Genomic DNA, 23649 nt, shown 5'->3' with positions numbered 1-23649 from the left:
CAGAAAAGTGGTCAAATAGGGACGTAGCAAAAACACAATTAATACTGCAGCTGTGATGCTGGTGAAAATGTCTTCAAACATAGAACACCTTGCACACCTGGGGCAAAAAAGCCCCAGTGAACAGACGGTATGCTGAGATAGAATTAGAAATAAGTACCAACAAACAGGCTAGGGTGCAAACACAGGTGATTTAAAAAAGCAGCACGTTTGTCATTTGTGCATCAGTGTCATCTTTGCCAACACTTTTGCCAATTTACTCTGCTGTATTCTGAAATTCTGTTTATGTAAAACAGTTTTACATCTATCTCAGCAACCAGACTCGTTCACTGAGGCTCTTTTTGCCAGAAGAAGACGGCGAGCAGATTTACCTGTGTTCAGACATCAACAAGCATATCATTGGACTAATCTGTATTATGTTTGCTTTTAATGATTACTAAAGCTGTCCTTTAATGCACTTCATGTTGAAAGGTATATGGGTGAATAGTTTTCGATTAAGTACCCCACACCACAATGGACAATACTGTGGCTAAAAATGTACAGAATTATTAGATTTTTGTAGACGTTTTGTCAAACAACACTTGTTACTATCTATCACACAACTTCACGAGCAAATGCTGGATTTTGAAATAAATATGAATGCTGTTGATATATATTCAAAGCTGTCAACGGCACTCTTTGTCAATCCCTCATTATCATTCTCCATTCCTCTTGGACTTAAATAATGAGAAGATTGTTTTCCTCTCCCATCTAATCATCTAATTTCAGCCTTTATAGTGTTTCCTTCCTCACGCAGCAGCTCTTTCCAGCTCAGCTTCTGTCATAACTAAGCTGATTGGACCAAATCAAAACTGAAATCAAATTAAGACCCATTGTCAATGCGCATTGGCTCCGTCACTGACATGAAAGGAGGACCTCACAGAGGAGATAGCTAGAGATTCAAAGTCGCTGGTTTGACAAGAAAGACAATAACAGAGCTGGGTGGGTGAGGGGATTTCTTTCTCAAAAGAACCATCACCTACACTTGCATGGTTGTATGTTATAAACATAGATCCTTGCCGAAATGTTCTCATGTGCTTTATGCAATAAATATACAGCAATTGTGCTTTAACAGCAGAATAGTTTTAAAAATATATATTTTCCGGGCACATTATGACAAACACAAGTATTAAATTCTAGCTTTCAATATTTATCTTTTTCATCAAATTTACCATTTTTAATTATGGCATGTAGTTGCAGCGAGGTTTTCTTCAGGAACGTTATGATATGCATCTCTTTGTATGGACTCAGCTGAACATACAGAGTATTGGTCCAGCAGATGTCACGGTGTGATTGGACAGCAGTTAGGCAGCCGTCAGAAGACACTGGGTGATAATTTAGCCCTGCCCTGCAGTGACATGATAATAATGCATTCATATCCTGCTGTGATTCTGCTGATCGGCTGACAGTCAAGCACAAAAGAGCCTGAATTCATTAGTAATGGGGAGGCACATTTGCAAACCTGTTCAACATACAAAAAGGGGATCTCTGGTTAAACATTCACAGCAAACAAATGTAATAAATTCACAATTTGAACTATAATAAAAATAAAAATTGTACTCCTATGAAATGGGAGTTTGCACTTCATGGCCCGACCCTCACCTCTAACATTATAATAAATATTCCATACCGGTAAATAATAGATGAGTCAATAACACTGTATCAGTTTCTACCTTGCCCTCATTACTTATTACACACTCACATACTCAAATGTGCTATATCCCAGCCATACCCCTAAGCAATTAGTTGCTCGAAAATATCAGGGGGCTAGTTATTCAGGCATGTATTTCATATTTGTATTGGTTTATTCGGAGCCCTGCATGCAGACCAAGCTACAGCAAACACAGCCTCAGCAAATCCCCGAGCTCCTCCGCAGTCAGCAAAGTAATTGGGGAGGGAGTCCCAAAGGGTCCTCGCACACTGCTGAACCCTTTACTACCAACAAGTTAAAATGGCAATGGAGTTAGATAGGAGTCAGTGTTAGTGTGCGAATATGTGTGTGTATGTGTGGAGGATATAAGTACAGGAGGTGGCTTGAATACTGTGTGAATAGGCCTGCAGTCTTTAGAGACTCGCCGGTTGGCTGGGAAACCATCTGGTTCCCCAACCCCCCAGCTGCATCGCCCATGGTTCCCCATTTCTATGGGGATGTAAAATTCTGCTCACGGGGGGGCTGTATGGGTGCCAACTTAAGCCCCCACTGCTCAAAATTAGTTAATTAACTCTATCTCTCACACAGAGAGAAACTTCCTTTGTAAGTAATTCTAGCATTCATCACAATCCAACTCTTTTATTATCATGCTTTGCCAACTATCAGCTTGTGAAATTAGCAGGAACAGTTGAATGTGGAATAAAAAGCCCTGTAAGTGAATCCATAACATTACATAAGCACAAATGCAGAAAATGGCTTCAAGCTAATTTCAGAATTTGAGGCCGGATTTAAAAATGCACTTTAGCTTTCAACCATCTGCAACTGCAACTTCACTGATAAGATTAAGATGATAACATTAATTTTGTTTAGACATAAATTAATTGATTTTCCTAATCAATGTACCACACATATTCATGGAATATGCCTATCAGATTCCTAGTTTCTGATGCAGCTGTCTGCCACGAGGGAGAGGATGTCAGTGTGCGTGTGTGTGTGTGTGTGTGTTGTCAAAACAGACTAAGCATATAATGAGATCTACTCATATTTACAAAGATCAAATAATGCCATAAAGCCATATATATATATATATATATATACACCATGAGGCTTTAATTCACAACAATCACGTGTGTGTGCGTGTCAATTTTGTACACTGACTCTGTGCACTGAGACAAAGTGGTCATATCCTGAGGTGATGATAAATCGAAGGTGGGTTGCACTGCTTCCATTTAGCTGAAAGAGAAACAATAAGACAATAGGTTGTTTTACCTGTGAATTGTATGCATTCATATGTTTTACATAATATTTTCATTTCCACGTACCGAAATAGCATTTGACTGAAGATGTCCCTCTGTATGTTCAAATTCTATAAAACAATCAGTTTGTTAATCCCAATTTCCATTCTTTGGCATTTAAACCAAATGTGCAAACAGATACTGTAGATGGATGCCCCCCTTACCTTTCTCTGTAACAGACTCAAATTGAGAAGCATTTTGTGAGGTATTCTTTTCTATCTTTAGATGCTTGACTGCAAAAGAAAAAAAACAGATACCTATAAATGAAACAACAAGAAAAACATATATATATAGGTTTTGTGAGAAAATATGATAAACTGAACATTTTGGTTTATCACTAATGCCTAGGAACTCATTTATTTTGGCAATGAACATTATAAATGTGTTAAAACGTGGTAAAATTACATTTCATGCCATGCTAGCAGCATATTGGATGGATTGCCATGAAACACATTCAAGCCCCCCCTCAGGATAAATTGCAATCTCTTTAGTAATCACCATCACCACCATTAGGTCAAAATTCCAATTTGTCTAATACTTTGGTTTATGACCAAACACCAGCAAAACTAATGACGTGCCCATCAGCCTCAGCTGTACTTTGCTGCTTATTGCTATTAGCAAATGTTTACATGCCAACATGCTAAACTAAGATAGTCACAGTGGCTATAGACCCTTAGGATTGTTTATACACATTTTTTCCAATCACGTTTTTACTCATTCAAATGACCAGACATTCAGTTCTTGTCCAATATCTTCCAAATGAATCAGTACATTTTGACCATGTAAAAGAGGAATAGATAGATAGATAGATAGATAGATAGATAGATCATTTCTGGTCATAACAAAATATACATCTTTGTGATTACAAACACTAGTGATCTAAAGAAACCTTTATAAAGTATCAGTCTGAATATAATTCAGATAAATATAATAATAATAAAATATTTGGCAGTATAGACCTTGGTTGCATGTTGCTTCAATCTAAAATACAAGGCATGGCAGAGTACATTGGTGGTGAATTGATAGCTGATCATACATGTATTTGTTTTAGAATGTGTTAGTTTGTAATTTGCATGTTTTCAAAGGCCATTTACAACATTGTGTTCAGATTCTGTTCATTTAAGAGATGTGAAAAATTAAGCCATAGTCAGATTGCCTGAAGGAGTGTCCATACATACGAATATTAATTATGATCCAGCTGTTATAATAATGTAAAATGTAATCTTGACTAGGGCATTGACACTGACATTAACTATTGACAATAGGATATTTAACATCTACATATCCTTCGAATTCTATCAAAATGAGTAACTAGTTTTTATCAATTCATTAATTGAGGAAGATGACACAACCTGTGCAGTGTGTCATGGGGGACTTCAAGGCAGATAATTCAGACAATGATTATCTGCTTGATTTCTCAAACAACAAACAAATCAGTAACAGTATTTGACAGTAACATGACACTACCACAGCTTACATACCATTGTAGCTGTCCACTGTCACAGCAGAAATCTTTGAGGGCTCAGCAAAGCGAATGATGAACTCTTGAGGAAACATCCCGGTGGACATCCAAAACGTTTTCGTGTTTCTGGGTGAAGGGGGCAAACAAACATGAAAGTTAGCATTAATCTGATGGGTTTGGGGTTCAGTGGCATTGAACAAAGTGATCACCTGACGTTAACTGTCACTGTAGTGACTTAGAGTTGACAAAACCACTGGCGTTATTTCAGAAACAACTAAAGCTAACACTCACCCGTCCGTGAGGTTTTCTGGCGGGTGATTCTCGTCGCTGGATGTAGCGACGACAACTTTTGCACCCAAAGAACTGAGAGAGGAATCGATCATCTTCAGCGACTCACTCAACACAGATTATGATCTTCGGTGCTGTCTTGTTGAGGAAAGTAACCCTTGTTCCGACAAGAATACACAACAATCTGCTTTGTTTATGAGGTCGGTTGTTTTGGAGAGGTCGACAACTAACGCTAGCTACCGTCGTTGCCAAGCCAACCACTGCGTCGCAATATATATACGTCAGCATCACTGTAAGACGTCATTATTTCCGACGCACGTTGCTCGTTAGTTGTTTAGCAGTTAGCTGTTAGCAGTGGAAGCTACACATCTTCACATGGCGAATGGATGCAAAGACGTGTTGTTTACGCGCGGAGCTGGACAGGTCAGTTATGATGCACTACTGAGCACAAGATGACAACACATACTAACCTTTGTGGGCTGCTATAGATTTGGTTGAGATGGTGAACCAGGAAGATAAGCAGCAAACTAACGCCGAGTTCGGCTAAGTTGGATAACAAAGAGGAAATGAAGAGAAAACATAAAACCAGAAATCCACAGTGTATCAGATGTGTTTCAATAACGCTAGTCAATGTATTGTGGTGTTGTAATTTAACGTCTTGGAAAGACGTCACGTGAATTAATTGAGGGGCACTTGTATTCAGCGTTAGCTTTAGCCGCTGAAAGACGTTGCTCTTTGACTTCAGCATCCTTTCAACGTTTCAGGGGATGCAAAGGTAAACATGTCAGGAATCAGATGATTTGCAGAAATTAGCTGCACTTAGGATTGTCCCAGATGATAAAAAAAAATCTAATCACAATCGTTTTGCATCTTATCTGTCGTGTTTTGAGTTGAAATGCTTGTTAGAAAAAGAATCTTTCTTCTGCAGAGGCTCTAAATCTGTTTCTCTTTCCAGAGTGATGATTCGGACATATGGGATGACACAGCCCTGATAAAGGCTTATGACAAGGCAGTTGCATCATTCAAGGTAAAGTAGGTGCTTTGTAGTGTATATGCACGTAAAACTTTTCGTTTTTTAGTTTTTGACACTTATGTCCCCACTCCTGCTTTGTGTGTCAGACTGCCCTAAAGGGTGAAGAGGAGCCGCAAGCCTCCAAGAAAAACCAACCAGGGAAAAAACGCAAGAACAACAAAAAGAACCAAAGCAGGAAAAGAACCAATGCGCCACCAGATAAAGAGGTGTGTAACTGGAACTAAAAAATACTTAAGAGTTCAGTTATTAACTAAGACTTCCTAATTACAGTTTAAGTTTATGTTGTGTCACAGTGGCAGGTTGGGGACTCGTGCACTGCATACTGGTCTGAAGATGGCCAGCCCTACGCAGCCACCATCTCCTCCATAGACGAGAAGAGGGGCACTTGTATAGTTGTTTACACAGGATACGGCAACGAGGAGGAGCAGAACCTTGAAGACTTGCTTTCAGAGATTTCTGAGGTTGATGAGGAAACAAATTCCAAGGTAAAGCAGTGCAAATAAAGTACTTCATTTCTGATTATACAATACAGAATATTTAGCGTATTTTATTAGATTTCTTTTTACATTCTTACCTCAGGTAAGAATGGTGACGTCATTGCAGCTCTTGAGTCCATTTTGTTTGGTGGTGTATTTATATTATTCCCTCATGCCAGGTCGGTCAGATTTTGCTGTCAGTCAGAATCAAAGTAAAATGGCTTCTTTCCAGGCTGAACGTTTACATTTTCAATATTTCACACATGCACTTTAATTTGTACATGGCTCACCAACTTTACATTTTGCAGTTCACTGTGAACCGAAGCTAGAGTCATTTTTTATTTGAAATAAATCACTCTGGCATTGAGCCAACTCAAACCTGGTGATACTTCTCTAACCTTCACTCAGTGAAGAAAGGCAGCATCATTCCCTGATACAGTTACAGATACAGTATGTCTTTCACTCTGCAAATATGCAGACACAATGTGAGTCCAATGGGATCCAGAAATAGCCAAGTTACCCTGACATACTACCTTGTTTACTTTTCAAAGCATGTACATGGTTTGTTTTTATTTATTTGGCCACTATTGACTGAATATAATAGTGGGAAATGACTGACAGACGAGGTCAGTTGAGGCAAAGTGAGAAAATGTTAACTACAGTATTTGATCAAATAATAACTCCTGGAATGCAATGAACATAACAACTTGCTATCTTACCGTGTTATTAACCCAAGGATCCAAGTTGTAATTAGTAAAGCACTTGTACCTTACACGGATTGTAAATTAATTGGGCTACAGATAAGTTCATTTTTTTTCTTCTATGGTGTAAGGTATAAAAAAAGACAAATCAAGGCTAAAGCGATGTGTCTCTGCAATTAAGGGAAATGAGGCAGAATCGTCAACAGAGGAGAGTGACAGGTCAGCCACACCAAACCAACACAAACAACAGCCACACAGTAAACCCCAAAAGTCCAAGGCTCACAAAGAACCACCTCCTATGTGGGCTCCTGGTTTCCCTGGGTTTCCTCCAGGCCCACCTCCCATGCATGCTTTCAGACAGGTAAGAAGAATGACTCCTTTCCTTATTAGTCAGTGAACAAACTGGTAATAGACTATTTTCATACATATTATTATTATTATTATTATTATTATTATTATTGCTTGAGATTAAAACAATTTAGACTTTAGGTTGTGAGAAGGATAGCTCTTTGCTGTTTACGGTGTGAATCGTAAAACTAGAATACATTTATTGCTGTATAAAGTCATAAAAAGAGAAATAGAAAAAATGTGTCAAAAATAATATGCGTTACCTTAAATCTTCCTTGCAGGTTGCACTTATTTTATGACAAGTAGAGTTCACTAAAGAGGGTTCTTTAAGCCATTAACCTCCTTTTTCAAGCAAAAGGTTCTGGGGTACTATTTGGTAATACTGAGATCGCAGTGTGTTGTTTTCAACCCTTTTCTTTTGTGTCCTCTACCAGGGGGGAAGCAGACGACCTGGTGATCAGGGGCCTGTACCGCCTTCCTGGCCTCCCATGATGCCTTTTGGTCCACCGGTGAGTTGGAATATATCTTTTCACCAAATACAACTGCAAAAGCTACTGCAGATACTGTTTTATTTGAGCAAAGGGGTCTGCAATCTACATGTATAAAGCACTCATTTACTCATCCAGCTAATGAATTGAGAAACAACTGTCCATTTAGCATGTTAGTGGTAAATGACAAATATTGTCAGCTTCCAGCATCTGCATTGTGATCACACTCCTCTCTTCTGTCGCTGTCTCTCAGATGATCCCTCCACCTCCACCGATGAGCCCTGACATGGTGGATGACGAGGCCTTGGGCAGCGTGCTCATCTCCTGGTACATGAGTGGCTATCACACAGGCTACTACTTGGTATGTGCACAGAAGCTATCTTACTTATTATGGGCTATAAAAGGCATTTACAGCTTTTGTTTACAGGTTCAGCCTCTTGCATTGTGTAATGAAGAGCAGTAGGCGTTTATGGTAATTTGGATGCTTTTTTGCCTTTTTGGTAAAGTGACTCTATTTTTACTGTCATGCTTTTTAGCTGGAAGAGCCTTTTCATCAAATGCCTCCAGTTTCATAATAGGTGGGAGTCCTTGATTTTAAAAAGGGGAGCTTTAGTAACATCGTGTTCTTTTTTTACAGGGGTTGAAACAAGGACGCAAAGAAGCTGCCAACTGGACAAAACTGCACCACAAATGAAATGATCAACTCAAGATTTCATTGTTTCAGTTACTTGGGGCGTCACCTGGAGCAGCAGTCAACCCTCCCTGTGTTGCCTGATGTGTGTCCTTGATTCAAAAGCAGATGTTATCAATGAAATGTCCATGCTGTGAACAAAACATTCATCGGAGTTCAAGGAGGAGAGTTTTGTATTCTTTGTAAATAGATTAAATGAATAAAGGCTATCCAAGCACAGTTGCTAACTCGCTCAGTATTTAGTTTTTATTGCACTTTAGCATAGACGCACTATTGTGAGATGAAAATGTATTAGACAGTAGATGTGTGCAATTATAGCCCCAATTTATTTTATAAATTAGCAAAAGAGGGAATTGTTTGCGGGAGATTATTTATCCAGATGTGTGTGACAGACTCAATAACGTGTGGTTGTAATGTAATGGCAAGTATTGTCCAGTAGAAGTCAGACTAGTATAATGTATTCACATTGTAGGAAATGTGGCATGATGAATGCATAGTAGCTTGGTGTTAAAACCTGTACAGAATCACTGCCATACAGAGAAACACTCCACTTCTAATTGTGTGTCTGTCGTGCTCTTGTGTTTCTTGGCATGCTAAGAATGTGATTGCAAGCCAGACTTGAGTCCTGCTGGTGGTGCTTTCCACACAGTTAATTGAGAGAACCGTTCCAGTATATGACTTGCATTCGAGCTCTCCGCTTTCCCTGAGGTGTTCCCTCATCCACCATCCAATATAGGATCGCATCCATCATAATGTTTTTCAACTCGGCATCAGATGGGTGCATATTTCAGGGGGATAGTACAACTACAGACATTATGACGCATTGGGCCAGTTGGACCGATAAAGATTTTCAGGGCAACACTAAGAGTTGCCCTGAAAACAGATCCTGGAATGTTTGAGGTTTAATAATGTAAGAACAGTAGAGGAAGTAGGGCAATGGTTGCATATACTGTATGCGAGTGTATATATAGAATATAGAAAACCACATGTAATTACATTGTGAACAGCCACGCTCATTCTGCCGAGCCTGTAGCGCTTTCATTCCACGAAAAGGAAGCCACACAGATTTCACAGATTTCCTGTACTGGTGATTTGCTGCCTGCTTACACCCACTCCTCTGGTTCTAAACTGGTGGGCAATTGATCATACACTATGTGTGTGTGTGTGTGTGTGTGTGTGTGTGTGTGTATGAGAAGGAGAGAGAGAAACAGAATAGGATTTAGTGGTACGATGTAACAGCATGATTGTCTCCTGCTTTTTTATACCATGTGATCTTCCTCCAGCTGCTGCATAGCCATTGCTTTCTGAGTGAAGAGCGGCCCCTTTGTTTGTGTTCTGACTGTGGTCTGCATTTTACAGCCCACTGTCTCTGTGCCAGTGTTGACTGCTGTATTTGATTCTCACTGTAGCAGTCACTGTTGTTTTTGACTGTTTGTGTGGGCAAAAGAGAGAAAAGAGGGGTGGTAACAGGAGAAAATGTAGTTTGTGGGATTTACAAATAGAATATGCTCTATAAACGAGGGGTGATAAACCAGACCTATCTTTCCCCCACAGATGGGTTTAAAATCTGCCACGGCAAAGCCTGCACATAAGCCCATTGCTTGCCTGACTCTGCAGCAAACTGAGCTGCCCAAAGGGCTCGATGGAGCCCAGCGAGGAGTTAAAAGGGGGTCAGACCTAGCTTGGGAAAGCACTGCTCCCCTCTGTGACTGTCTACCCCCTACTGACCAGAGCGGCATGAGGCGTGTAAACATAATCTGCATTTCACATAGTCCCTTCTAGGAAACAGACAGACATCCAAGTGAGATCACATTGCTGCATGAGTTACAGCGCCTTCAGCTATTTACTCAAGCTCCCAACATCAACAAACATCCTGCTTTCAAATAAGAGACTTGGGGGGAGATTAGAGAAACGGGCTGCACATGCAAGCCCCTTTCCCAAAAGCACCAAACGCTCTTTGCAGAAATACAGTCATCATTGCATGTATAATGTATAATGTATAATAATTGTGGTGCAAACACCATTAACCCCAATGGAGGAGAGTGTTTTTTGAGGCAGGAAAAGATAAATTTGGACTATTAAGCATAATTAGTAGTCTGTGGTAAATCACTGGATTAAAGTGTATGCAAGACTTTGTTTTACAGTAAGCATCGTGCACCAAACTGTTAAGTAATCTGGTTGAAACATAGCGTGGGAAATGCAACACTGTATATTTTTTCTGTTCCAAACAAGTGGAAAACAAACAGACACAACATTATTATTGGTAGACAGACAACAGATTGCACTATCAAGGCTGTTTATGATTCAGACAAGAATAAACAAAACCTTCTCACCATCACAACATGATACCATGATGCCAGACAGTGGATTCTCAGAGTTAATTGCCTACTCAGTGTTAATTAAAGCAGTTATGTTGTAAATAGTAGGAAAATCACAGTGAACAATGGCTCACAATTACACAAACCCTGATGTAGACTTTATCTTAATGCACTGATTTCCTGCCTTTCATCACTAAAGGCTTTTTAACTTATTTATGGCTTTTGGGTACCTTCTGATTCTCCTCACTTTTAATGGCTCACGCTTTATTTGGATAGTTTCAGGTGATACTGTAGGTCACGGCTGGGGTCTCTGAATGTGCAGAAAGTGGAGCTTTATTGAACACTGGCATCTTGCCACCAAATAGTTCTTGTAATATCACCACTGAACTGCCCAAAGTATCATTGAAAAGTGAAAAAAAAAAGGAAAGAATTTTGACATTGAAGCATTTCAGGCAAGATGTGCAACGTGTCAGTACAAGGCTGTGTGTGAGGATGTGGTACGTTCCTTACTTGAAACTTATACAATGAACAGCCAAACACACACCTATCTTGAGACAAGGATGGACATTTCATAACTCTATGGGTCTCGAGTTGGATGTGAATCCCAGCATGTGGGACTGGACTAAGCAGCATTGCGGTATCACCTCATGTCATGAGGCTGGGACTTCCCAGCAGACCTCTGTCACTCTCTATGTGGATGTGACCTCTGCCTCAGCGAGACGGTGATCATCGATGACCTTCTGACCTTTCAGAATTCCACTCACAGCAGGTCCAGTAAAGTCCTGGTGCGGCCACAGATTATGACTCACATTCCTGCTGGATCTTCATGCTCTGTTGCAGATGCTCGTAAATAAAATGTTATACCATGAAGGCAAAGCCCATGCTGCCAACTTTACAGCCCCCAAAGAAGGAGGCCAAATAGTGGCAAATAAGCATCACCTGAAACATTCTGTACATTTAAAAAGCTCCAGGTCCTTCAACAGGTCAAGGGAATTGTTTTATCTGGTATCCTCTTTATGTTGTGGGAAATAGAAGCCATGTACTGTTAACCTCATCAACCCAGCTCGCCCCACCGATGGATTCATCATTCAAAGGCACATTACTTGGCCAAACATCTCTTTCACCCATGTATTCTAGTGAACCTCAAGCTTTCCAACCATATCAAATATGTCAGACTGAACTACATAGACCCCATTCTAGATTTTTTTTTTTTTTGATGGGCCTAAATATGGCATCTGTTTGAATATGTCACCCAAGGTAATAACTCATGTCTGTAAAGTACCTTTCATGCATAGATTTTAGCTCATTTAAACCACAACAGCCAAGTTAAATTAAACACAGTGAATATTATACGGGGCAATGCTCTCACTTTGAAACTACTTAAAGGGAGTTTTAATGACAACTTTGGAGTGCCAGGGGTTAAATGTATGTTGTGGCAGTAGGAAACTGCCAAAAATGTTTATAAGTTGAAATGAACCTAGAACTACAATTGGTGAAAAAATACACAAAATAAAAGTAGCCTAACTTCGATAAATGTCTTCTATGTTTAGAATTTATGGACAGATTTTGTATAATTTGAAAGTTATAATTCATAATGAAAGAATCAGGAGGACAAATGTTGGTGAAAGAAATGGTGTCGTGCGCAGATGTGGTTTCTATGCTTCATCCATGAATGACTTGCATGAACAGGCCTTTCAACAGGGCACAAGAGATATTGCAATAGTAAATCTCAGCAGAGTTACACGACATTCACCGCCGGCAGAGGTCTCCGGATACAGGACAAAGTTAGGGCTCAGCTGCACCACATGGGGTGTCACCGTGTCACTGCTGGACGCACAAGGGGCAGTGTTTGGAAAAGTGTAAAGTCAGCTGTGAAGGAAGGACCCCGTAAACCCCGTTTTTCTTTCCCGCAAGTGGACTTCTCAAGTCTCGGCTTCCACATCAGAAGAGACGCCAGTGTTTAAAATCTCTTGGGACGTTTTTGGCCGTTTTGTGCCGCCTGGATCCGCGCGGGGCCGTTTGGCAGTTTTTCGAAGCGATTCCTCCCTTTGCGCGCACTTAAAGTTCAGCTAATACGGGACTGTCTGTGAAGTTGCCAGAAAGCAGAGGCGATGTTTTGCCGAAATCAAACAGCGAGAGCCACCGTTGCCCGCGGCTCTGCCCTTGAAATGGAGATACGGCGAGGGAAGTTCAGAAAGAGCGTTTTCCTGGACACATCACAGGTAGAGCCTGATAGTCCGCCAGTTATCACTGCCGTCTCATCACACACACACACACACACACACACACGCTATGGGGGATTCTCTTTGACTGATCTCTCTCCCTCTACAAACTAACTTTTTTTTTTGGCACACTTTTAATCTTGCTCTGAAGGCGTTTGCGCGTGTACCCTGCTCTGCTTTGTGCGATGTTTTTAATTACATTGCACCGGGGAGCTTTGCTGCTGCGTTCACGTCCTCAAATGAAAGCTCTTAATTGCAGCATTTCCGAACTACTTTGCATTTTACTCGAGTCTAACCAAACACCAATAATATTCCTTCAGAGACTTAAGAGCGTGTCCGGGCCACTCAGTAGTGGGTTGCTGGTAACTTTACTTTATGTTCCGTCTCCCATGACATTGTTTTAATGTTCCTACATGGTTGATATATTGTATAGTTTAGTTGTGATGCTTGCACCTTGGTTATTCCATGGCATTTGTTTTTCATATTGGCTCATTTTTTTGTTTTATAAAAATCCATTATACTTTTCTGCTTCCCTTGACATTCACCTTGTTCAACTCACTTTCTTTGAGTAACATTGCAAAATTTCCAAACAGCTCTTCTGCAATGCACCTGGATTTCAACCCCTTGGCTCACTTGTCTTTCAACTGCTTTAGTTTTGACTGCAGCATGTGGACAGTCACCTGCAAGGGAATAGTCAAAAAAAAAAAAAAAGAGGCTGCATCCAAAAGTTGAGAACTAGGTCAGAGCTGTATCCCTCTCAGCTGTTTCTCGCTGGATTAGAACTGGTGCTCTTCAGACATGTTTTCCTCTTCCTCTCTGCAAAGCTCCAAGATGTCAACATCTGCTTCATGTTAGCCACCGTTTGTCGGCAGATCAGACAGGCTCAGAAGCAACTTCCAATCTAACCTCTAATTATTATTACTTATGGGCCACTTTGACACTGTTTTCATGGGAAGTCCGTCCTCTGTCCATCTCCCTTCTCTTCCTTTTCTCTCTCACAAACACACACACTTGCCTGGGAGCCCTGGGCAGTTTGCACATTACTTTCACTTTAGAGTGCTGCTATTTGGTTATTCAGTCAAGAGACATGCTCCTGATTTAGGGGTGTTTGTGTCTGTTGAATTAAAACTAAACACACATTTTAGATGTACACAGTTTTGGAAGAGTCAGAATTGTTTTGGTGATACTAGACAGAAAAAAGAGGGATGTGTGTGTGGAAGAGAGTATGAGGGAGAGGGAAGGAGGGGGGGACTCAATTGTAAGAGGATACTTAAGGAATGTTAATGGTGCAATGTGGCAAATGGAAAAGATAGGGTATTGATTCTGTCTCTCTCCTTCCCTCTCTGACTCTCTCTCGCTTTTTCACCCTGTCTGTGTGTGTGTGTGTGTGTGCCGGCGTACACAATGTCAGCTTATGTGTACTGGTTGTTTATAATTCACGTCACAGGAAAACATCGCTAACACCCAGGGAGTCAGGCACACTCCATCATATTGATCTGCAGTCAGAATTATCCCGATCTGGTGCTCATATCTGACACACTGAGCTGGTAAAGGCCAATAGCACGTGACACCTCCTGGAGGTGCAGTAGTGTTGATGTGGTTAAAGCCTGTACTGTGGCCCAGGCAGGAGTGAATGATCTCATGTGTTTTACGGGTTTATTTTCAGATGGTGTGACTTGATGATTCTCTACAGAGCGTACAAACAGTGTGAGCAATTTTCCTCAGAGGCATTGTGATAAGAGAGATGAGCAGTTGTACATGGTCTTTTTTAGGCAGTGCAGGCATTCTTTACTTATCTTCCATAATATTTATTTGGCCAGAGGGGTCGGGTGAGGGCTAGATGAGCAGGTAGCAGAAGTGGAAAGAGGAAGACTGTCCTTTACATATTTATGGGAGAAAAAAAGAAAATCAAAAAGGATAAAAAGGGTATAAAAAGGGACTGACCAGGCCAAACCATCACATTCATCTTTAAATCAAGCTTCACGGATATTCCGGCCCCAACTCATATTACTTTCCCCTGTTTAGTCTCGGTGTTAGTTATTTATCATGGTAAAGACTTCCTTTATTTTAACAACAACAATCAGTGCTTCCTTAACTCCTTAACTCTGTAATCTGCTCTCTGCTGGTTCTCATACAAGATTAATTTGTGTCTCTGCCTTTGTTGCCAATGCTAATGATCCTCTTTCAGAGACTGGGACTCTCCTCCGGCTCTGTGTTTTTAGGACTCTCTCAATGCCACTGTGGAACCAGTCTGTGGCATTTCAATGAACCAGGCCACCTCAGGGTGAAAGCACCCCCTTCTCACTGTGCCAAGGGATATCGTGTGTGTATATGTGTGTGTGTTCATTTATGCCAACATCTGAGCCTCTTACGTAAATATGTGTACCGGTATTTAAAGGTGGTTTGTCTGTAATCTCTGTCGGTCAATGACATGTTATCAGAGAATGAAATGCACAATGCTCAAACAGCTGATAGAGAAAGACTCCTTTGTTGGACTGACTGAAGTGAGCAGGGCCAACTTTGCTTTGCACACTCATTTGTATGTATGTGGACAATGAAAACATCTATTTGGGAGAGAAAAGATGCTGGTTAGGACTCTCCCTTCATGTCATCAAACCTAAACTCTTGCATTAGGTCATATTCAAAGTAGTGACGTATGTATATTTGATTAGTTTAAGATGGTAAAAACTGTAAAAATGCACTCAAAGGCACTATAATGTGTTTGTGTTAATGTGCCTGGAGGCAAATTAAGCATGGTTTTGTAAAACTAAATGGCTGCTATTATTAATCTAGAGACTGCAGAACCAGACTTTGGGGATTTCTGTGGACTATGTGCATAATTATGGCAATCAGTTATGTAAATAAAAGATTAAAATGTTTAAAATATCGCCAGGCATCCAGTTTGATTTGTAGACTTATTATATCCTTGGTAAGTCATTGTTTCCATGTGAAATGTAATTCAAATGTCTCAGGATTGTCAAGAGAAGTCCTGACAGTCTGTCTCGCTGTGTTCAGACTCCACATCCTCTGAGGTCCGGCGGCGCTGAATCATTCTGCTGTGTGCGCATATCACAAATTGACAGGGTAATATGGTCAGAGAGTGGAAGGAGAATGAGAAGCCGAGCAAACGATTACATGCTCATACAGCGTTTGTCCAGAAATCCATTCTGCAGGCGTCCTGTCGATCCTCTGCCTGCTGCTCTCGGTGGGAGCAGAGAAGACATCTGCTTTTGACATCCCTCCTCTCTGATCCACAAGGCCACCAGTGTGTCTCTGCGCTCTGCTCCATCTCGGCCCTCGTCGGCTCTGCTGTTTCAGCTGAAGCCACCCAGGCATGCAGTGGGAGCCCGGGCCAGTGCGGTTATTATTATGGAGGTGGGGATGGAACGTCCTCTATTTCAATTCTCCGACTCCGCATTATGTTTAACTCAAGGATGGTCCCCACTAGCCCGCACCACTGTGGCTACCACCAACTATGCACGGCCAGGAAGTGGTTAGATGCGTGTGTGATGACACACCCATCCACCCACACACTCTCCCAGCCTGCAGGAGTGTATGGCAAGGTCTGGGACTCTGCCATTTGTGTTGAGTAAAAGCTTTAACAGCTGTGGTTTGGTTGGTTTTGGTGCTCTGCCCTTCTCCACCCTGTAGATCCACACACTCTCACCAGTAAGTATCCAAACTGAACACACTACTGATCTGTCAGGTATGAGGAATATTTTGCTTTTATCTGTGGAAACTGAACATCAGTGGCGTTATTTCTCCCAAGTCTGAGATATTGTCTAACTGATATGTTTTCTCCAGATGCTTGGATGTATGGTTTATAGCCTTGTGTTCAGCAGCCTCTCTGTGTGGCTTCTGCTAGTGTTTAATGTGGCCTGGCAGAAAACTGTGATGAACTAAGCCTGTTTATGTAAGCATATGTTTGCCTCCTCACATACGCAGAGGAAGAGAGGTTGTATAGATGCTGCCAGGAAGACACTTTTGCCAGCAAGAGGAAGCACCTCGGACCATGAACCCATTGAGAAAAGGGTCGCTTTCAAGGAATGCCAAAACTTCCCCCGAGTCTCCCTCTCAAGGCAACTCTGTGTACCCAGAGAACAATGGGCCATCACTGCTCTGTAGCCCAAAACCAAGCCCTGTGCTGGCGCATGAAATGCCAGGCAAAGGGGCTCAGAGGCCTGGTGTTCTTAAGAGTGGATGTATTCTCCCACTTTTCTTGAACAACTACAGTGTTCAGTCTCCAAAACTGGCCGACATAGAGTTCTGTGAGAATGTTATGATATAGGATTTTTTTTAGCTTAATCTTCCAAATTAGTGTGGGACTACCCAGTAGTGCTTAAATCTGTATGAACTCTAAAGTGTTTGTGCACCCTCAAGGCTTTCTGGCATGCTGAACACTGCAGGGGTGCAGGGGAGATGCCAGGGAAACGTTTACCCCTTCTAAGACCCTTCCTCTCAAACAAAGCTCGACCACTGGCGCTTTCTGCTTGGAGGCTCTCTTGGTATGCTGAGGGATATTTTAACTAGCAAATGTTTAACTTTCTGTTTTATTACCCGGGCTTTGTGTATACGTCATTGTGGAGCACTGTTCCCACTCAGCCTCTCAGTGTTAGAACAAATGAAAAGTTGTTTAATCTCAGTTTCTTCAAGCCGTGAGCAAAATTCAACCATGTCCCGCTATTGTTCCCATGGTAATGACTGGACTGTTTGCCTAATAAGTTTGGTGAAAGAGAGAACAAAACTTTATTGTTCAAATGATGTATTTAATAAAGATTCTTACTTCTTTCATTATTGAGCTCGCATTTGCACAATCTTTATTTTTTTGTGCAACAAGGCAAGGTTATGTTGTAGTTTATTATTTAACACAATGGACCAGTTCTTTGTAGGGAAATTTCATACATCAAATCTAATTCATGTAATGTCCTTGCTGTTATGCAGTAATAATCTCTTTGGCTCTCTAATTTGTTCATTTTCACTGTGAGCTATCTGAACAACAGCTGACGATCCTCATATACTATAGATTTGTTCACTTGTTGTTGGGCCTCAAAAGCCCGAAGGTCTCGGTTCTGTCCTACTTCATGTGACCCACACACACGCACACGACATTAGTCTCATAGATAGCGGATGTCCTCCTGGGCTGACCCCTGCATTGGTCCCCTCCACAGACCCAAGGACAGTGCTTTCCTTCACTGCCTTATCTTATCTAAGTCTCACTGACCGGACATGCTGGACAAACCATTCAATTCTTGGCTTGGAGAAATGGTAAAATTGGCATTTTGAAGATAAAATCTGATGTTAATTTGAAGTGCAGTTTACATTTTTAGCAATGGGTATTATGTTTTTCTCTCTCCTTTCCCTTATTTGCTGCTTTGTTCCAGTTTTATGATGCCATTCAGTTATCTATTTCCAGGTCCTCGTCGCTGTAAATGGACATATGTATGGCTCTTAGTGTGAGAGCCATACATATTTTTAGGCATAAGTGTTTTGGCCTTGGAATGTGGTTAGTGGCCTGTGTGTCTATGTGGCAGTTGGTGTCAGGGTACAGTTTAACAGCTGAGGGTCTGTTGCTGATGTTGCAGTAGTGAACTCCACCCAACCACAGTACATTTTGTTGTGTAGGACTTCACTCTGACCAAGGCGTTAGAGAGAGTAAAGATAGTGCACACACAGGAAGTGAGTCACACATACTGTCAGTATCCAGCTCAAAGATGTCTGCCTCTTCATGTATGCCTGCACATTCACAACCCCACTTATCAGTCTGTGTTATGAATGAAAGCTGCTGTGTTCAACTCTTCATTAGTCATTCATGTTAACAGCAGTCAGTCAGCCTCTGTTTCACGCACGCACGCACGCACACACACACACACACACACACACACACACACACACACACACACACACACACACACACACACACACACACACACACACACACACCTTCAGACAGTGACTAAGGAGCAGTGTCTCCTTGAACAAGGTCCATTGCATATTGGCAGACATAGACAGGCTTTGTTCACTCAGTGTACGCTGTCCTGAGCGAGGCTGTCACTGGCAGTGACTCGGTTAACAGACAGACGGAGAGATAGATGGAGGTGGCGTAATCACTGGATACTTTCCCACTCCCCCAGATGGGAAACTTCCTCCATGCATCATCAAACCTGTCTAGTTCACTTTCTACCTTGGTTGGCGAAGTGGATAATGCTTTTGAATCAGAGTAACCTCAATGCCTCCCTTCCCCAGGAGAGCCATAATGTGGGCCACACTACTTCTTTGAGGCTCAGGTCCCCTGATACAGCAGGAAAATTGGTTTTTTTTGTCATGTACTGTCGGGCTAACCCACTTTCCTGATCCAGATTACACAGAGGAAGTCCTCCTTTGTCTTTACCTCTAGACAGCCATAGAAGATTACTGTTTGTTTTATTTCCCTTTTATCTCTCAATCTATTTTCACTGTTCATCTTTGTATACACACCCCACTAGAGACCTTAACCCTAACATATCGCGCCCGGCGCTAACACACTGTAAAACAGAACTTGACTGCCTCATGCCAAAGTTATCTTCTTCCTGTGAACATAAGACCCCCTCTGCGTACTCCTCCGTTAAACATTGACAAAAAGACACCCACACACACAGATTCCAATGCGTGGTTTCGTTTACCATCCAGGACACTTGTGGTCAGCTCCCTTTGACTTATCACACAGGGCTTAGAAACATGAGATGCTTTGTCTCTATGTGGAAAAATGCATTTCTCTGACAAACATGCTAGGCTGGACACAAATAGTTGCTTATGCAAACTTATAAATAGATAAAACAGTTTCTTTCCGCCTTTTCTATTTTTTCTTGTAAATCTTGCTGGAATGATCAAAATAAAGGAGGCCCTCTGTTACAAAAGTGACACAAAAGCAGACATGTCTGGCTTATATTTTGTATGGACATGCAGACCAAACAGGTCAACGGTGAACTACTAGTGTAAAATACTTAACAATAAGGTAGCATAAACCCATATAAGCAGTGAGAAAAAAGTCACCTTGTACTCTCTGTGAATCCATTACAACACTCTATGCTCCAAGTTTAGCCTGTACCTTCACTAGGGACAAGTCATTAACCTTCAATTCCACACAGCCACTAAGGCTGAAGAATATGGGGCATGTCTATGTCAGCCCACTGTGCTACATGTTCTCTACTGTTCTTTCTATTCCAGTCTCTTCTCTCATTTTTTGAGTTTCTTGTGAAATAGTTGGAGTCATGGCCTCTCTTTAGAGAGGAATACACTGTGAAAGGAGTCGATACTGAGGAGTGTTTAGAGATGTGTGTGTGTGTGTGTGTGTGTGGTTGTGTTGTGCATGCCTGTTCCTGCACTGATTCTGACTATTGTTTTCCTTTTTGTGCAGTAGCACTGAGTTACAAAGTGTTGAGTTCAAGCTAAGTCACCTGCATGCCCACTGTGATTTGTGTGTAATAACCAGGAACTGTAGGTGTTTAGTTGGATATAGGTATTGTATTGCAGTTCTGTCCTCGTACTGTGTAAAAAAAAACAAAAAAGACCCTTTGTACCAAATAATTTAGTGCGGCATTGAGTCTAAATTTTAAACAGTATTTTAGATGAAAAGGACACTTTTTCAGCACAGCCTGGCCAGGAGACCACTAGATGTGTTTGTGGAGAGGAGAGGGCAAAGAGGGCACAACCGACAATGATGTTGCTCTCTGTTTTGATGATGCCGAGCAGGTGTTTCACTTTATGAGAGCAGATGGGTCTATTATGCATGTCTGCCTTCCCTGCATGCTGCGTAGTGCACTAGTTCCTGCCAGCATGTCTGTGTTTTAATGTGTTTGTTTACTGGGCCCAGTGGCAGACGGTGAGGTGTCAGATCTTGTTGTATCGTTCTGTATCGTTCCTGCTGTCTCAGCAACTATTTGTTACCGTGTCTGTTGCTAGCTTTCCATTATTACCCACTTCAAGAAAAAGAAAGCCATCAGCTTGTCTAGATGTTCACTCAGGTGGATTTGGATGCTTAATCACCTATACTGTAGGCAGGAAAGATACTGTGGACGCCTCTATGACGATAGCATGAAACATGAAGGGTAGACGAAATAAACTTGTATGGAAAAGGACTTAAAAGTTGAAACAAACAATCATATTACCAAAAACATTCATAATATGTGGATCAGGTTGAATGCCACTTAAAGAGGCATTCAGCAATTTCAAATATGATAGCAGCAGAAGACAAATGATCAGTGTCCAAATTAGATGCATCAGTTAAAAAACCTGTAAAATATATTGATTTTGTTTAATTGAAGACGGTTTTAAAAATGACAGTACTATATACTACACTGAGGAGAAGAAATCACCATCACACAATCTAATTAGAGCTGAAACGATTAGTCGATAAATCAACTAGTCAGAAAACGAACTATTATTATCAACTGTTTTGATAATTGATTGTTTAAGTCTTTCATTAAGCAAACATGCCAAATATTTGCTGATTTTAACTTCTCAAATGTGAGAATTTGAATTTAAATTGAATATCTTTGAATTTTGTACTGTTGGTGGGACAAAATAAGACATTTGAAGACTTTGAGCTCTGGGAAAGTTTGATGGGCATTCTTTACTATTTTCTGGCATTTAATAGACTAAATGACTAGTCGATATACAGTACATATACATATACAATATGTAGGGCACATTATACACACTTTATCAAATACAATATGTATTTTACTTTGTACTGTGTGTGTGTATATGTAATCCAGACTCGGCTCTCGCCAGGGGATTCCCCACAGTTGTGACTATCCAGCCAGATGAGAAAACCAGCTGACTAAAGGATGTTTGCGGCTGATGATTTGGGTGATTTAATTTTCAAACAAGTAATGAAAAAAAACTCAAATATATGATCTTGAAAGCAAGACAACTAAAATAACACCAGTAAATATTTTTATTAAATGTAAAGTCAGTGCTGAATTAAATTTGCACCTGAGCATGAGCATTATTCCAAAACATGAACGCCGGGTACATAAAAGAGTGAGGGTGCGGGTAAAAGATCTCAATTCATTTTAACAAAATCGCTGACCGGAATGGTCCCCAAGTATTGACATCATGTTCAGTACCTTGTTCAGGCAATTGCCTCATTAGATTTCCTCCTCCCTCGCTCCTAGCTGACCAGAAATCAGTAACCTTTAAAGATGTTATGCCTGTCAGTTTGAGATATGGTTTCCCTGATGACTGCTCTGCAGATGTTTAGATTCTCATATTGTTTCTGCAGATGTTTACATTTGTGGCTTCTGTTTTAGATTTTTCCCAGACAGACTTTTACTACAAACAGCAGTCTCTTGGTGTGAGCTCTTCTAAAAATATTTATTATGGTCTGGCAGAAATGACCTCACGGCAAATAAAAGTGCAGAATTTCACATGTTTTTTTTCTACCCCTGGCTATTCATATATGGAACAATGAGTCTCGTTCTGTCTTTCTCTTCACAACTCTCTGTCTCATCTGTGGAGTTCGTCTTTGTTGTGTCTTGTTTAACTTGGAGAGGAATTGGAGCATGTTACCTTCACAAACATTCATTCTCTTTCTCAGTCTCTTCTCCTTAGAATTGTTCAAGTTTAACACATTTATAAGGACACACATCTCAACTTAATGTGTAATTATTATTATTATTATTATTATTATTAACTAGTAAAGCACTGTTCAACTTACTGTTCCACATGGTGGCACATCTTGCTGCGTTGCTGTTTGCGCTCTGCAGAGGGAGCCATTGCTCCATTTCAGATTCTGCAGGAGCCAAGATGCACTTTTCTCTCTTTTTAGTCACCTTTCCCTTAGAGATTTGACATTCACTTTATATTCACCTTACAGTCATTAATAAAAAGTTCAGGAAAGCTTTCACATTTTTAAATACTAAATGAATTGCCTCAGTGTACATATCCTCTTAAATCCAAACATACCTGACTCTGCTACTGCACAGCCTGCACCCCAGAGGGTAGAAATCAATGTGGATGAATTGCCTAACGAGCACGTTTCTCTTTCACTGAGCTGCCCGGTTCGTCAGAGTGATGAGATGCTGCAGTCTCCTGTGACTGGCTGAGGTAGCGTTCCTGAAAGTCAGCAATGATTCTGGGAAGCAGCCAGAGTGCTCTGCTTCTTCCTGACACGCTGCTCCACTGTCTCTATAGGTATGTGTATGACTGAGCACTCGAGCCTGTTTTTCCTTCATAGCCAACAGTACAAGGGCTCATGTTGAGAAATAAGATGAGACCAGGTGCTTAAAAGACTCCCTGTCCTGTTATTGCTGCGTGTGATGAGGCAGGCTACTCCTCCAGCTTTTCTAAGCTAATCCATGGACTGTGACGCATACATGTTTTTCTTCAATATGGGATTTCCAGCAGAAGAAGAACACCAGCTGTATGATTTGTAGGCCCACGTCCAACATTTCATTACATTCTCTACGACATGCATCATCATAACATCCCCTGTATCTAATCTTAAAGTAGGAGTTAGATCAGACGGAAACTGATACGCCTAATAACAAGGTAGGCCGTCGATGAGATTTACAGTGTCATTACTCCGTCTCTGTGTCTGAGTTACGAGTGCGTAGCTGTCAGCGCAGGTTGTTCATGCTCTATAACTGAGAACTGGCCTC

At 41.1% G+C, this 23649-nt stretch overlaps 3 protein-coding genes across 4 annotated transcripts in view; 2 read left to right on the top strand and 1 right to left on the bottom strand.

Moving 5' to 3' along the window:
* Positions 1 to 2827: 2827 nt before the first annotated feature.
* On the bottom strand, positions 2828 to 4827 carry hspb11 (heat shock protein, alpha-crystallin-related, b11). The gene is made up of 5 exons (XM_070905033.1): positions 4736 to 4827; positions 4464 to 4570; positions 3147 to 3215; positions 3010 to 3053; positions 2828 to 2920 (listed from the first exon to the last, which is right to left on the bottom strand). Exons 1-5 carry the CDS (start codon positions 4825 to 4827, stop codon positions 2828 to 2830), a joined length of 405 nt encoding a protein of 134 aa, XP_070761134.1.
* Positions 4828 to 5034: 207 nt separating this feature from the next.
* Positions 5035 to 8688, top strand: smn1 (survival of motor neuron 1, telomeric). Its single transcript, XM_070904525.1, has 8 exons — positions 5035 to 5155; positions 5688 to 5759; positions 5852 to 5971; positions 6059 to 6250; positions 7124 to 7303; positions 7725 to 7799; positions 8032 to 8139; positions 8416 to 8688. Exons 1-8 carry the CDS (start codon positions 5108 to 5110, stop codon positions 8470 to 8472), a joined length of 852 nt encoding a protein of 283 aa, XP_070760626.1. The 5' UTR covers positions 5035 to 5107; the 3' UTR covers positions 8473 to 8688.
* Positions 8689 to 12898: 4210 nt separating this feature from the next.
* rtkna (rhotekin a) overlaps positions 12899 to 23649 on the top strand; it is a 51966-nt gene continuing 41215 nt past the window's right edge. For both annotated transcript variants that reach the window (XM_070904756.1, XM_070904758.1), the window contains exon 1: positions 12899 to 13009. In XM_070904756.1, coding sequence (XP_070760857.1) covers positions 12899 to 13009 — 111 coding nt within the window. The remainder of the gene's footprint in view (positions 13010 to 23649) is intronic.

This window comes from Enoplosus armatus, chromosome 4, assembly GCF_043641665.1.
Source record: "Enoplosus armatus isolate fEnoArm2 chromosome 4, fEnoArm2.hap1, whole genome shotgun sequence".
Taxonomy (NCBI): domain Eukaryota; kingdom Metazoa; phylum Chordata; class Actinopteri; order Centrarchiformes; family Enoplosidae; genus Enoplosus; species Enoplosus armatus.
The sequence above is the reverse complement of the archived record's forward strand: the minus strand, read 5'-3'. Positions and strand labels throughout refer to the sequence as shown.

Bases quoted from the DNA above. Each gene is read 5' to 3' on its own strand.
- hspb11 (XM_070905033.1), bottom strand. From the start codon at position 4,827: ATGATCGATTCCTCTCTCAGTTCTTTGGGTGCAAAAGTTGTCGTCGCT. The intron at 4,571-4,735 runs GTGAGTGTTAGC...CCCTTCACCCAG, and splicing joins CCAGAAAACCTCACGGACGG to AAACACGAAAACGTTTTGGA. The intron at 2,921-3,009 runs GTACGTGGAAAT...TTTCTCTTTCAG, and splicing joins TTCAGTCAAATGCTATTTCG to CTAAATGGAAGCAGTGCAAC.
- smn1 (XM_070904525.1), top strand. From the start codon at position 5,108: ATGGCGAATGGATGCAAAGACGTGTTGTTTACGCGCGGAGCTGGACAG. The intron at 7,304-7,724 runs GTAAGAAGAATG...GTCCTCTACCAG, and splicing joins CCATGCATGCTTTCAGACAG to GGGGGAAGCAGACGACCTGG. The intron at 7,800-8,031 runs GTGAGTTGGAAT...GCTGTCTCTCAG, and splicing joins TGATGCCTTTTGGTCCACCG to ATGATCCCTCCACCTCCACC.